This window comes from Silurus aristotelis (assembly GCF_946808225.1).
Source record: "Silurus aristotelis genome assembly, chromosome: 23".
In the NCBI taxonomy this organism is placed as follows: Eukaryota; Metazoa; Chordata; class Actinopteri; order Siluriformes; family Siluridae; genus Silurus; species Silurus aristotelis.
The window spans coordinates 9,294,783-9,307,684 of record NC_139596.1 but is presented as its reverse complement, the minus strand read 5'-3'; the positions used below and the strand labels follow the sequence as shown (position 1 = coordinate 9,307,684).

Sequence of the window (12,902 nt, the reverse complement as noted above, 5' to 3'; positions counted from 1 at the left end):
AGTGCTGCCTTTTGCAAATTGGACATCCAGCAAGATGACATGCAGGGTCAAGCGATAGACTGTGATCCACACCTGCACATAAATCCAGTCAGGTTCTTCTTTTATGAGGTTGACACAAAGGGCTGAAATAAATAGTAAATACTGACCCGGCAGGGCAAGATGAAAAAGGTGCAAGAAGCAGACAATTGGCCATGGAGAGATGTTTCAAAGATCTCTTGATCAAGTGGACACTAAGAAAGAGACAGGGATTCACTTTGCAAAGTTACTTTGCATTTTTGGTTATTTAGGCTGTTCTCTGTTCTGGCACCAAGGTGGTGGAATGAACGTCCCCTAGATGTCCCTGGCTATCTTCATGTGACGGCTGAAGACATCCCTCTTCCTGAAACACCTAAACTAGCACTTTTACAGGTTTGCTTTGTCTTTTACAAAGTAAAGCACTTTAGTACGGATAAGGGCGTCTGCTAAATGTCATAAATGTAAATGTATTTAAAATAAATAGAAGACATACAGTATAAAGTTGTTATAAATATTGTTTTATAAAGTTATAATAAGCCATTTTCCCTGTTCAGCTTCACCATTTTAAAGACAAAGCAACAAAGGCAGTGCTGACTGTGATGTCCATTCAACATTTGCAATTCAAGTTAGCTCTTTCAGTAGCCTGTCCTAATTTACACATCATCTGTTATTTAAAATGATATAAAAAACATTATTTTAACTCATTTTTTGGTTGTTCGCAACTGATCATCAGATCACCAGATACTTTGCGGTCAAATGTTAGGGCTGTCCGAGAATGAAGCTCCCTTCAATTCCTGTGTGTGTTTATATCTTCATTTAAATGTGAAAAGGCGTACTAAAGTAAGCTATCCACCTGGCACACAGCACCAACCGCGCCAGTGGTGTAAAACAAACAAGGCCCATTGATAGACGTCGCATGTAAAACTATATATAACGTGCCTTTTGTTGGCTCACACCTGGAATAGACTGCCGATTAGTCAAAGTATAGAAGTCACGGGAATATGTCTTAAATATAGCCATGGCCGCTGAGCAAATACTTTTGATTGAACAGCAATACTGTGGTTCTAAAGGTATGAAGTTATACAGTATAGTCTCTTCTTTTTTTTCTCTTTCTTAGTAGTAGTGTAGTAAGAATGGTAAAAGGACTCATCAAAATAAATTAGATTTTTTTAAAATAATTTTTTAGTAAGTTCTACTTATTTCTTCTGATTCATACAATCTTTTTATTTCTTTTAAAAAAACATTTGCTATATCAAGAACTTATGATTTTTGCTTTAAATGATAAGCTGCACCGGCTCTTTATTACTTCTTAAAAGCCATTTAATTGGGATGTGCTTGTGATTTATCTTTGAATAATGTCATGGTGGTAAGCCTAAAGGCCATTGATTTTAAGGCAAACTAACTCTGCGACCACTGTCATTTTTCCCTATCAAATGAACTTTAGTAAAGCCAATGCATTAAAGGTGGTGAAAGCAACCACTAAGGTTAATTAGGAGGTTTTATTTGGTTGCATTTACATTAGGGTTCATTACACACATCCTTTCTGAAAATGCTAAGAAAGGAGAGGATTGTTCAGGAAAGGAAGTTCGGACGGGACTGAAACCATGAACTTTGTATATCTGCCGATGGCTTATTCAAATCCTAATCAGTGCATTGAGCTCACATTGTGTAGACTAACGAGATACTTTTGAATTTCTGACATTATAGCCCCCCGCTGATAAAGGACCCAGCAAAGCATTGTGGCATTCACTGTGCTGCATGTTATACATATGACTTACTGTTTAATAAGATGCCATTGCTGGTGTTCAGACTGCACATAGACTGATTTATTTATTGTATGTGAATGTAGTACCAAATTATTAATTAAATATGTAGATTAGGGCAACTCAAGCACAACAAAAAAATTATATTTGAATTTCAACAATTAATAACACCTTTGTATACTGTAAATGTGACTGTAAATTAAGCTGACATTATTTATGACTCAATTATTTTTTTAAGGCTTGTGTTGAATTTTTCAAATCGAGTCAAAGTCTTCATAATTATAAAACCAAAATAATGCAATTTCTTTGATAAAATTTTTTGTGATTTTTGTCAATGCAACTGTATATGAAACAATGAAATAAATGCTCATGTAGCTATATTAAATGGGAACAACTAAACCCTACTTAAAGACCATGTTTTTGTTTCCTCCCCCCCCCCCCCCCCTCTCTCTCTCTCTCTTATACACAAAACACACACAGACAGACACACACACTGTATATGTGTGTGTTACATCATTTAGGTTGTGTGTCATGCAGGCTATAACAACAGCATCAATTATTTAAGTCATTGATTTAAAGAGCGAGAAACGTAGAGTGAGAAAGTCCGTAATGGAAACAACGAAAAGCGTCATCTATCATTCCAACACTGGTCTAGCAATCAACAACATGTCTATCTCACCTGATAGCATCAGCCAGGTGTCCTTTACACACACACACACACACACACACACACACACACACACACACACACACACACACACACACACACAGACACACACAATTCAAATCTGCAAGGCAAATTATGTTTTGGGAATGTGTGTTAGTAAACACACAATCCTGGGGAAAAAGACTGAGTCAGCAAACTAATATGTTGTGGCTTATTTATTATGAATATTATTATAAAAAATTTTTTTCACTAATTAATGAAATCGTACAGTTTTTATAATACCATTTGATTTGAACTTTAATATGATTAGAGTATGATTGTGTGGGGTTGATTGTGTGGTCTAATCATTTAAAAAATTCGAACCAATTTTTTGCATTTCCTACAAATACATATATGAGCATTAAGCAGAATTAGAAAGACAAGTCTGCAATAGCCGTCCTCTTTGTGATTTGTTAATGGGTGTCGCCACCGTGTGACAGAAATATGTAAGTGCAGAAAAAGTCAGGTCAAAAATCCTCTCTGTCTCAACTCTCTCTCTCTCTCTCTCTCTCTCTCTCTCTCTCTCTCTCTCTCTCTCTCTCTCTCTCTCTCTCTCTCTATCTATCTATATATATATATATATATATATATATATATATATATATATATATATATATATATATATATATATATATATATGTAACCCTGCTGAATAACCCTGCTGAAAACAACAATACCATCACAGCAATTCTAATGGTTTCTACTGCCAATACTATTACAAAAGCAATAAACTCTTAAACCAGTAAAAAAATCAAACATCAAACAAAAGAAACCATTGTAAAACCCGATTAGAACTTGGATGCTTAATGATGTCCAAATGTATTTACTGGTTTCCTGACAGATACTAAAGAGCTCTACGAGGTGTTCTGTTGGCCCTTAATGGTTTCCACTAGACATAGCAGAACACCAAATAAAGGCAACAAATTAACAGTAGAGACCCACAGGGACCATTACAGCTTCTAAAACAAATTCAATTTAAAGTATGACCATTAAAATAGTTTTTTTTTTTTTTGTTTGTTTGTTTTTTTTCATAGGTTTATATGGAGATAGAGAGGTTATTAGTACTCAAGGGGAAATTTGGTGTCACCGCAGTGACATTTAAAACACAAACAACCAGTTAAAACTTCACAGGCCCTTAAAAGTGCACATTTAGTTCATAATATACAAATAAGAACAAATGAAAAAGAAACATATAAACAGCTCTCTAAGTAATTTATAGATTAAGAGTTGTGTACAAACTGTAAAAAAAAAATGTTATTACACACTTATAGTATCAGTTACTTTATTAATCTGAAATTATTATAAATTATTTTTAAAAAATAAACTGAAATTTGTATAAAAATACAGCTTTATCCTTTTTTTCTTTTTTTTAGTCTGGCTATTGTAATCTATGGGGAATGATTTAAGTAAACTGTACATATAGATTGTTTTTTATTTAAAGATTTAAAATAAAATAAATGTAATAAATCAGTTGTGCCAGTCTCAAATAAACACCTAGTACTGACTACATGTCAAAATCTTTTTCTAGGTTTTATTTTAAAAAATGACATTTTCAGCGAAAGGTTTTGAATTATTCTATGGAAATGTACATTTCTGTAACCACTTCTATAATAAAAATTAGAATGTTTTTTATAATTATGTTCTAACATTATAACAAACATTTCTCTAACTATAATTATAATGTCTGCAATGATTCTATTATAATAGCATTATAATTATATAAGTGATCATGAAAATGGTAATTTCTACTATTATTTGATTCTGGCACAAGTTTGATAGTCACTGTCATGTTATAATATTATTATTTTTATTATTATTATTTATGTTGATATACAAAATTGCTGTGCTAGAGGCAGGAAAAATGGGCAGGCATAAGGATATGAAGTTTGACAAGGGCCACGTTGTGATGGTTAGCTGATTGGGTCAGAACAATAAAACTGCAGCTCTTGGGGGATGTTCCCAGTCTGCAGTTTATCAAAAGTGGTCCAGGGAAGGAACAGTGGTGAACCGGTGACAGGGTCATGGGTGGCCGAGGCTCACTGATGCATGTAGGGAGCGAATGCTGGTCCGTGTGGTCTGATCCAACAGATGAATGAGCTCTTGTAGCTAAAATTTCTAAAGAAGTAAATGCTGTACTTCACATGCTGGACAGGTCAGGACTGTTTTGGCAGCAAATGGGTGACCAACACAATATAAGGTGGTTATAATGTTATGCCTGAAATTTTTTCAATGTTATATTTACAATATGCTTCAATATCACCTGCATGAAAGGGTTAAAAAAAAGTATTGATGCACTGCTGAAATGGACATTTCTCTTTTTTTTTTATCTTTATGTATATTTATAGTACATTTGACTTGTTTGGTAAGTCAAAGTAAAAAATAAAAATTCAGGCAGATTTCCTCTGCATGCTGCCATGTAAGTATGTAAGTAGGAGCTCCAGACTCCTGTGCTTGTATGAGTTCTCTCATGCATGTTTTGAAGAAAACCCCTTTAGAAGATCTGCAGCATCCTGCGTGCACGAGCTGTTTACGAAAACACACGATTAAGCACAGTTGTACTCGCGTTCCTTCTGTCTCCGGCATACATTTTCACCTTATAATAAACCCAATTGAATAAACGCACCAGTCTGACATTGTGCAGCAGAATCCGGACAGGTGACTGAGTCTCACTGAGAGCGCGTCCGTGAATTCCAGCACTTTCGACCAAGCTGTGAAAGTGTCCACCTCGAAAAGGCGAAAAGGCGAAAAGTCCCGCCCTGAAAGGCGCAAACCGTGAGATTGGCCTGCTTTTCGACCAATCACAGAGAGATACAACTCCTATTTCCTGTTCGGTTACCAAATCAGAAATAGAAACATACCAAAAAAATAAATAAATAAATAATACAACTTCAACATGTCAAGGAAGGCTATGAACTGATAGGAGTCCTATTTCTACAGCTGAAACAATGCACTTAGATTTGTCACTTATTGAATTGTGAATCTCGGAAGGTAAACGAGTCTTGCGCTTCTTTTTTTCCTTTTGCAATAAGATATATAAAATAAAAAAGTGTGAATATGAAGCTAGTTTGTCAGGCTTGCATGCTAATGTAACTGTACAGAGACAGACGCAGCTAACACCAGGCTCCACTGCTAGCTTGTTGCAGCCTGTAGTAGAGGGTTCAGGGGAAATGGAGCTCTGTAGCTGGGCAGGACTGCGGGACAACTTTGGCGTCAATTTGGCCTTTTTTTATTACACACCTCTTATAAATAAGAACACAATGTTATATTTAAAGACACGCGGCTGGGTTTTGGGTTGCATTGGAAGCGTTGTGTTGAGATTCATACACGTAAACAATCCGGTTTGGAAACTTTTTTTTTTTTCCGGAGCTCAAAAACTGCAATGGCGTGAAGGAGTGGGGCGGGGAGGCCATGATCATGACCCCCGCTTCTTCTAGAACAATTTCTGTTTTTACAGCTACAAGTTAATGCAGTTTTAAAAGGGAGTAATATGTAAACCCTGACTTCCCCCTCACACACACACCAAAGTTTTCAATAACATGCGTGTCGTTTTTGGGGAGTGTAAACAACAACAACAACAACAACAACATGGGCACAGGGTAAATGCTCCTGAAAATCCAGTTTCATTTCCCACACATGAGATAATGCATGAAGAAAACATAATCAGGTGCTTTTAATACATTCAAATGTAGTGCAAACGCATAGGAACTGACTGGACATTTCATGCAATTTTAGGGCAAGATTATATTTTATATATAAATATTATCTTGTAGGTTTTATTGATTTAAAATGTTACCTGAAGCCCTGCTAAACGTTTGATCATGTCTTCTCATGCAATTCCTACACACCGACATTGCTTTCTTTAATTTTGTTCATTAATAGTAAGTAAATGTTTACAAAACGTTTCATCTGTTTACTGACATGTAGGAGGACTTGGAGCAATAGACGACTTTACAGCTCGTAACCAGTTGCATTGTAATCCAGTAATAATAAATGTCTTATAGAGATATAAGAAACAGGAAATATTGGACGATCTCTTACACCAGTGGTTTATTCATTTGCAAACTTACATTAGTTGTTCTTATAGAAGTTACATTTGATTTATTATAGTTTTTGTCTGTTTGACCACTGATCAGATTGTAATAAGTTCTGTCAATGGAAATTTAAGTATTTTGCAGTTCAACGGTTTTGGAGAAATCAGCCTTATAAGTAACATTTAGATATGTAAAAAGTTAAATGTATATACTACATTTTTCATACAATGATCATTTAGTAGGCTGACATTACTTTCTTGAATTGAATTCAATTGAATTAAGTAGAATACGTTTCATTATGCTTATTTATGGTATGTAAATGTAAAAAAAGATTAAATTTTTTTACAATTATTTAAACAATTATTGCCTTGGCATACTAACATACAGGAGGAGTAGGAACTATAGACTACTTGACATCTCGTGAACAGCGGTGTTGTTTGTGTCAGTTCAGCTGCAAAGAAATGTTAATAAATGTTTTATTAAGATATAATAGCCAGAAAATATTGGATGATCTCTTACACCAGTGATTTTATTTATTTACTAACAGCTACATTAGTTGTTATTATAGAAGATATTATTGAATTATTATAAATAGCCTTATGAGTAATATTTAGATATTTAAGTTTAAATGTATATATTTATAGTCTAATGCAATAGTAATTTAGTTAGCTTGTATATATGTTTATGAATCAACGTAAAAACGTACAAATAGATTAGTTGTTATTATAGAATTTATTATTGAATTATTATAATTTTTTGTATGTTTATCAGATCATTAAATCAAGTAGGTTTAATCCTGACATTTAGATATTTCAATTTACAGTAATGTTTATGTACAATGCTCATTTTGTAGGTCACAATTCTTTATTTCTTCCTTATAGAATATATATATATATATATATATATATATATATATATATATATATATATATATATATATATATATATATATATATATACAGTGAGGAAAATAAGTATTTGAACACCCTGCTATTTTGCAGGTTCTCCCACTTAGAAATCATGGAGGGGTCTGAAATTGTCATCGTAGGTGCATGTCCACTGTGAGAGACATAATCTAAAAAAAAAAATCCAGAAATCACAATATATGATTTTTAAACTATTTATTTGTATGATACAGCTGCAAATAAGTATTTGAACACCTGAGAAAGTCAATGTTAATATTTGGTACAGTAGCCTTTGTTTGCAATTACAGAGGTCAAACGTTTCCTGTAGTTTTTCACCAGGTTTGCACACACTGCAGGAGGGATTCTGGCCCACTCCTCCACACAGATCTTCTCTAGATCAGTCAGGTTTCTGGCCTGTCGCTGAGAAACAGGGAGTTTGAGCCTCCTCCAAAGATTCTCTATTGGGTTTTTGGTCTGGAGACTGGCTAGGCCACGCCAGAACCTTGATATGCTTCTTACAGAGCCACTCCTTGGTTATTCTGGCTGTGTGCTTCAGGTCATTGTCATGTTGGAAGACCCAGCCTTGACCCATCTTCAATGCTCTAACTGAGGGAAGAAGGTTGTTCCCCAAAATCTCGCAATACATGGCCCTGGTCATCCTCTCCTTAATACAGTGCAGTCGCCCTGTCCCATGTGCAGAAAAACACCCCCAAAGCATGATACTACCGCCCCATGCTTCACAGTAGGGATGGTGTTCTTGGGATGGTACTCATCAATCTTCTTCCTCCAAACACGTTTAGTGGAATTATGACCCAAAAGTTCTATTTTGGTCTCATCTGACCACATGACTTTCTCCCATGACTCCTCTGGATCATCCAAATGGTTATTGGCAAACTTAAGACGTTCCTGGACATGTGCTGGTTTAAGCAGGGAACCCTCCGTGCCATGCATGATTTCAAACCATGACGTCTTAGTGTATTACCAACAGTAACCTTGGAAACGGTGGTCCCAGCTCTTTTCAGGTCATTGACCAGCGCCTCCCGTGTAGTTCTGGGCTGATTTCTCACCTTCCTTAGGATCATTGAGACCCACGAGGTGAGATCTTGCATGGAGCCCCAGTCCGAGGGAGATTGACAGTCATGTTTAGCTTCTTCCATTTTCTAATGATTGCTCCAACAGTGGACCTTTTTTCACCAAGCTGCTTGGCAATTTCCCCGTAGCCCTTTCCAGCCTTGTGGAGGTGTACAATTTTGTCTCTAGTGTCTTTGGACAGCTCTTTGGTCTTGGATTTTTACTGATTGTATGGGGTGGACAGGTGTCTTTATGCAGCTAACGACCTCAAACAGGTGCATTTAATTTAGGATAATAAATGTAGTGGCAGTGGACATTTTAAAGGCAGACTAACAGGTCTTTGAGGGTCAGAATTCTAGCTGATAGACAGGTGTTCAAATACTTATTTGCAGCTGCATCATACAAATAAATAGTTTAAGAATCATATATTGTGATTTCTGGATTTTTTTTTTTTAGATTATGTGTCTCACAGTGGACATGCACCTACGATGACAATTTCAGACCCCTCCATGATTTCTAAGTGGGAGAACTTGCAAAATAGCAGGGTGTTCAAATACTTATTTTCCTCACTATATATATATATATATATATATATATATATATATATATATATATATATATATATATATATATATATATACACACACACACACAGTGGCAGCTTGTTGGTGCTTGGGCTTGAACCCCCGACCTTCTAATCAGTAACCTAGAACCTTAACTTTTGACCTGCTGTTTGCATGAAACCTGGTCAAATTTGTATCAGTTTTTATATGAATGGAATTATGTGTGAATGTGTTAAATCTGATTAGGGTGTAAATATGAAGCAATAAGTTGATTTTAAGTATTTGAATATAAATTGTACAGATGTCTCCATGTCTGATTTTAATAATAGTCTTCTCATACTGGCAAAACAAAAGTGTTGACGTGTTAAAACATGAAATAAAATGTGACTTGTTGTGTAAATTACATACTATTGAAAAGTTAACAAAAAAAAAATAGTTGCATAGTCAGACCCTGGTTGTAACATGAATACCTACATGTTATTCACATTTTTTATTGTTTTGTCCATAGATTTACACTTGAAAAATGTCCACCCCAACCGATCCGTCGGTTGGAATGTCACACCCTGGTCCTTCCCCCGGTGCTGGCCTTTCGCCAGGGCCCATTTTAGGCCCAAGTCCCGGACCAGGCCCCTCTCCAAGTTCTGTCCACAGCATGATGGGCCAAAGCCCAGGACCTCCTAGTGTACCTCATGGCATACAGAGCCAGGGGTCTGGAGACTATTCTCAGGAGGGCATGCATCCCATGCACAAGGTAAGCAGAATACAAAGACGAAACACAAGATGAATTTTTTACTTTTCATGAGAATGGTTGCTTCAATTTAGCTTCTGGCTTGTTTCAGCCGATTGAAGGAATGCATGAAAAGGGCATGGGAGAAGAAATGCACTATGGGCAGATCAAAGGTGTTGGCATGAGATCCCTGCACAGTGGTATGGGCCCACCGCAGAGTCCAATGGATCAGCACAGCCAAGGTTTGCTTTAGTGGAAATAGATACTCACCGGCAACAATCAATGTAGTTTAAAACCCTATTCCAAAAAAGTTGGCACATTGTGTAAAACAAAATGCAATGATTTGCAAATCAATGGGCTCATAAGCACCTCCAGAGGTCAATTTCTGTGAACACAGATTGCCCTGTAATCCACAAATGTTGGTTAATCTCTATCATGTAAAGAAGAAGGCATACGTGAACATGATCTAGAAAAGCACCATCCTATTTTTCACTTTTCCACTTTTTCACGTTTTTCACTTTGCCTCAGTACATTTTTAAATTAGCTTTGGCCCAGAGATGATGGTGACATTTCTGGATCATGCTCACAATGACAAACACAGATTTCTGGAGGTGGTAATGAGTCCATGCAGTGATTACTTTTTTTCTATTACAGAATCATGACTGTTTTAAATACAGTGCTTCCTGAGGGCCTGAAGATCATGGGCACCCTCTCGAAGAGGTTCAGTTAGCTGACTGTGTTAAAAAGTTGAAACATTTAATCAGTTGCTGAATGTAGTCAGCCATGTGATACTGTCAAAGCTTCAAGTACTTAATGTGAGTTAATTACATTAGGACCTTGCGATGAATCTGCTTCACAAGGTGAGAGTGTGAAGTTTCAATAAAGACGAGGTGCTGTCTTACAACACCGCCGGGTTTAAATCACACCGGAGTTTCTCAATTAACAAACGAGGTCATCGTTCTAAATTTCTGAGGCATAAATTTTTATATATTGTGTTGTCTTGGGTATATCTGATCTTGAAAGACATTATAAGTCTTTGTTATTGCTTGGGGACATTTTGAAGTACTTTATTTTGATAACCAGCATCCAATTTTTACCTAATGTCAGTTAGGTACTGTACTCTAATGACACTTTATATACCCTCACTAAAGATCTGCTGTAAATGATTGACTCTCTATAATATTTACCCAACACGTGGCAATCAAAATCTATCTCATATATGTCTATATGTAAATTTCTTTATAAATGTTCCTTTTTTTTTAGGATACATGTCACCTCACCCTTCCCCAATGGGCTCGGTACCTGAGCATGTGCCAAGCCCCATATCTGGAGGGGGTCCTACCCCACCTCAGATGCCAATTGAGCCTCAGGCGATGGGGCAGCCGGGCCGTGGCCATTCGGCCTTCAGCCCTGTTCAACTGCAGCAGCTCCGTGCACAGATACTCGCTTACAAGATCCTGGGTCGTGGGCAGCCTCTGCCTGAGAATCTGCAACTGGCTGTGCAGGGCAAGAGGAGCCTTCCCACAATGCAGCAGCAACCTGTGAACACTGGACCTTACAACAGGCCTCAAGGTGTGTACCAAGATTTGTTCAGTTCTTCAGTTCCAAATAGGAGCAAGATCACAGCAAAGTCAGTTGTCTAATAATATATAGAGGTTTTTGAATAATGTGCATTGATTACACTGCATTTGGCAAAAGAAAAGTTCAAAATAGTGTCTTTATTAAAAGCTCGACGCACACCAGCAAGGTGATACTGTTGGGTATATTTATTTGCCAACTAACACTAATATCAGTTTTTGGGAAATATATTCATCAAATAATAATCACTTTTGGAAGATTTCCAAAAGTATCCAAGTATCTTTTTACCTTCTTATCATAGGTTGTGTTATGTTCACAGGAATGCCTGTGCCCCATGGAAGCCCTGCATCTGGCCCATGCCCCACTCCGGGCATGCAGACACATGCCCCAAGCACCGGGCCAAAACCATGGACAGAAGGTGAACCTGTGATGGTCTTCCATCTTACACAAACCTCTTTTTAACTGAGACTTTCCCCTCATATTAGAATTTTCTTTATTTACTGCTGTTTGATGTTGCCTTCAAAGGTGTTAAACCTTATATTGTTTTTTTTAAATATATGCAGTGCTTTAGACTTGCTTCTAAAGGTGTAATATTTGGTCAAACATCTCCGGAAATAGGTAGCAAGGATTTCAGTGCCAAAGTCACTCAGAAAGTCAAGGAAGTTCAAGTCAAAATACTAAATGTAGAACCATCGGTCATAAGTTGCCTTAATGCGGATTTCATAGCAAAGTCCTGAGGTCCACACTTATCATCAAAGTGATTTTTGTACCAGTCCCTATCAACATTTAAAGGATTTTGCAGGTACAGTAGTCATTCAACACTCTTATTCAGAGACAATTACACCAAGACCAAACAGATAAAGGTTCAGTAAAGTAAATTACCTATAAGTAATCTATAAGAATCCTGACCTAAAGCAGGAGTTCTTAACTGGTAATACAGGGTTTAGTTATGGACCTAACAAATGATTAAAGCCGACCAATTTGTGTATTTAAAAAAAAAAAAAAAAAACTGTAGCAGTCCTGATACACATAATAATAATAATAATAATTATAATAATAATAATAATAATAATAATAATAATAATAAAAAAACTTATTTTAACACATGCATTTATGTAGATAATTTAGCTGAAGGCAACACACCAGATCTCAAGGGTTAGAGGCATTAGGTCAGAAAGGGGAGCATTTTCACAAACAAAAATGGCAGCAAAAGACAATCAAGAAAAATGTGAGCAAGGGAAAAAGACTTCTGTTTGTATAACAATGTGATTAGTTTTGACTGAAGGGAATGTCCTTCTAGACACTAAAACAGCATCTTTTTAGCATCTTGAAATGGATATTGAATACTTGGTAAAGAGAACAGCCTTCATCAAGCATTGTCACATTACAGCATAGTGATATTCTTTTCTTCGCATATTCGTTTTTGGGGTCAGCTATTGTACAGCACCGCTGGAGCACATGGTTTTAAGGGCCTTGCTTAAGGGCCACAAAGTGGCAGCTTGCCGATACTCGCAACTTTCTGATCAGTAGCCCAGAGCTTTTA

General features: G+C 36.5%; 1 protein-coding gene across 2 annotated transcripts in view; it reads left to right on the top strand.

Annotated features, from left to right (window-relative positions):
• Positions 1 to 5,321: 5,321 nt before the first annotated feature.
• The window catches only part of smarca2 (SWI/SNF related BAF chromatin remodeling complex subunit ATPase 2), a 40,762-nt gene continuing 33,181 nt past the window's right edge, over positions 5,322 to 12,902 (top strand). For both annotated transcript variants that reach the window (XM_083527729.1, XM_083527728.1), the window contains exons 1-5: positions 5,322 to 5,472; positions 9,563 to 9,805; positions 9,894 to 10,023; positions 11,045 to 11,353; positions 11,679 to 11,777. In XM_083527729.1, the coding sequence (XP_083383855.1) occupies positions 9,578 to 9,805; positions 9,894 to 10,023; positions 11,045 to 11,353; positions 11,679 to 11,777 (766 nt within the window). In that variant the 5' untranslated portion in view covers positions 5,322 to 5,472; positions 9,563 to 9,577. The remainder of the gene's footprint in view (positions 5,473 to 9,562; positions 9,806 to 9,893; positions 10,024 to 11,044; positions 11,354 to 11,678; positions 11,778 to 12,902) is intronic.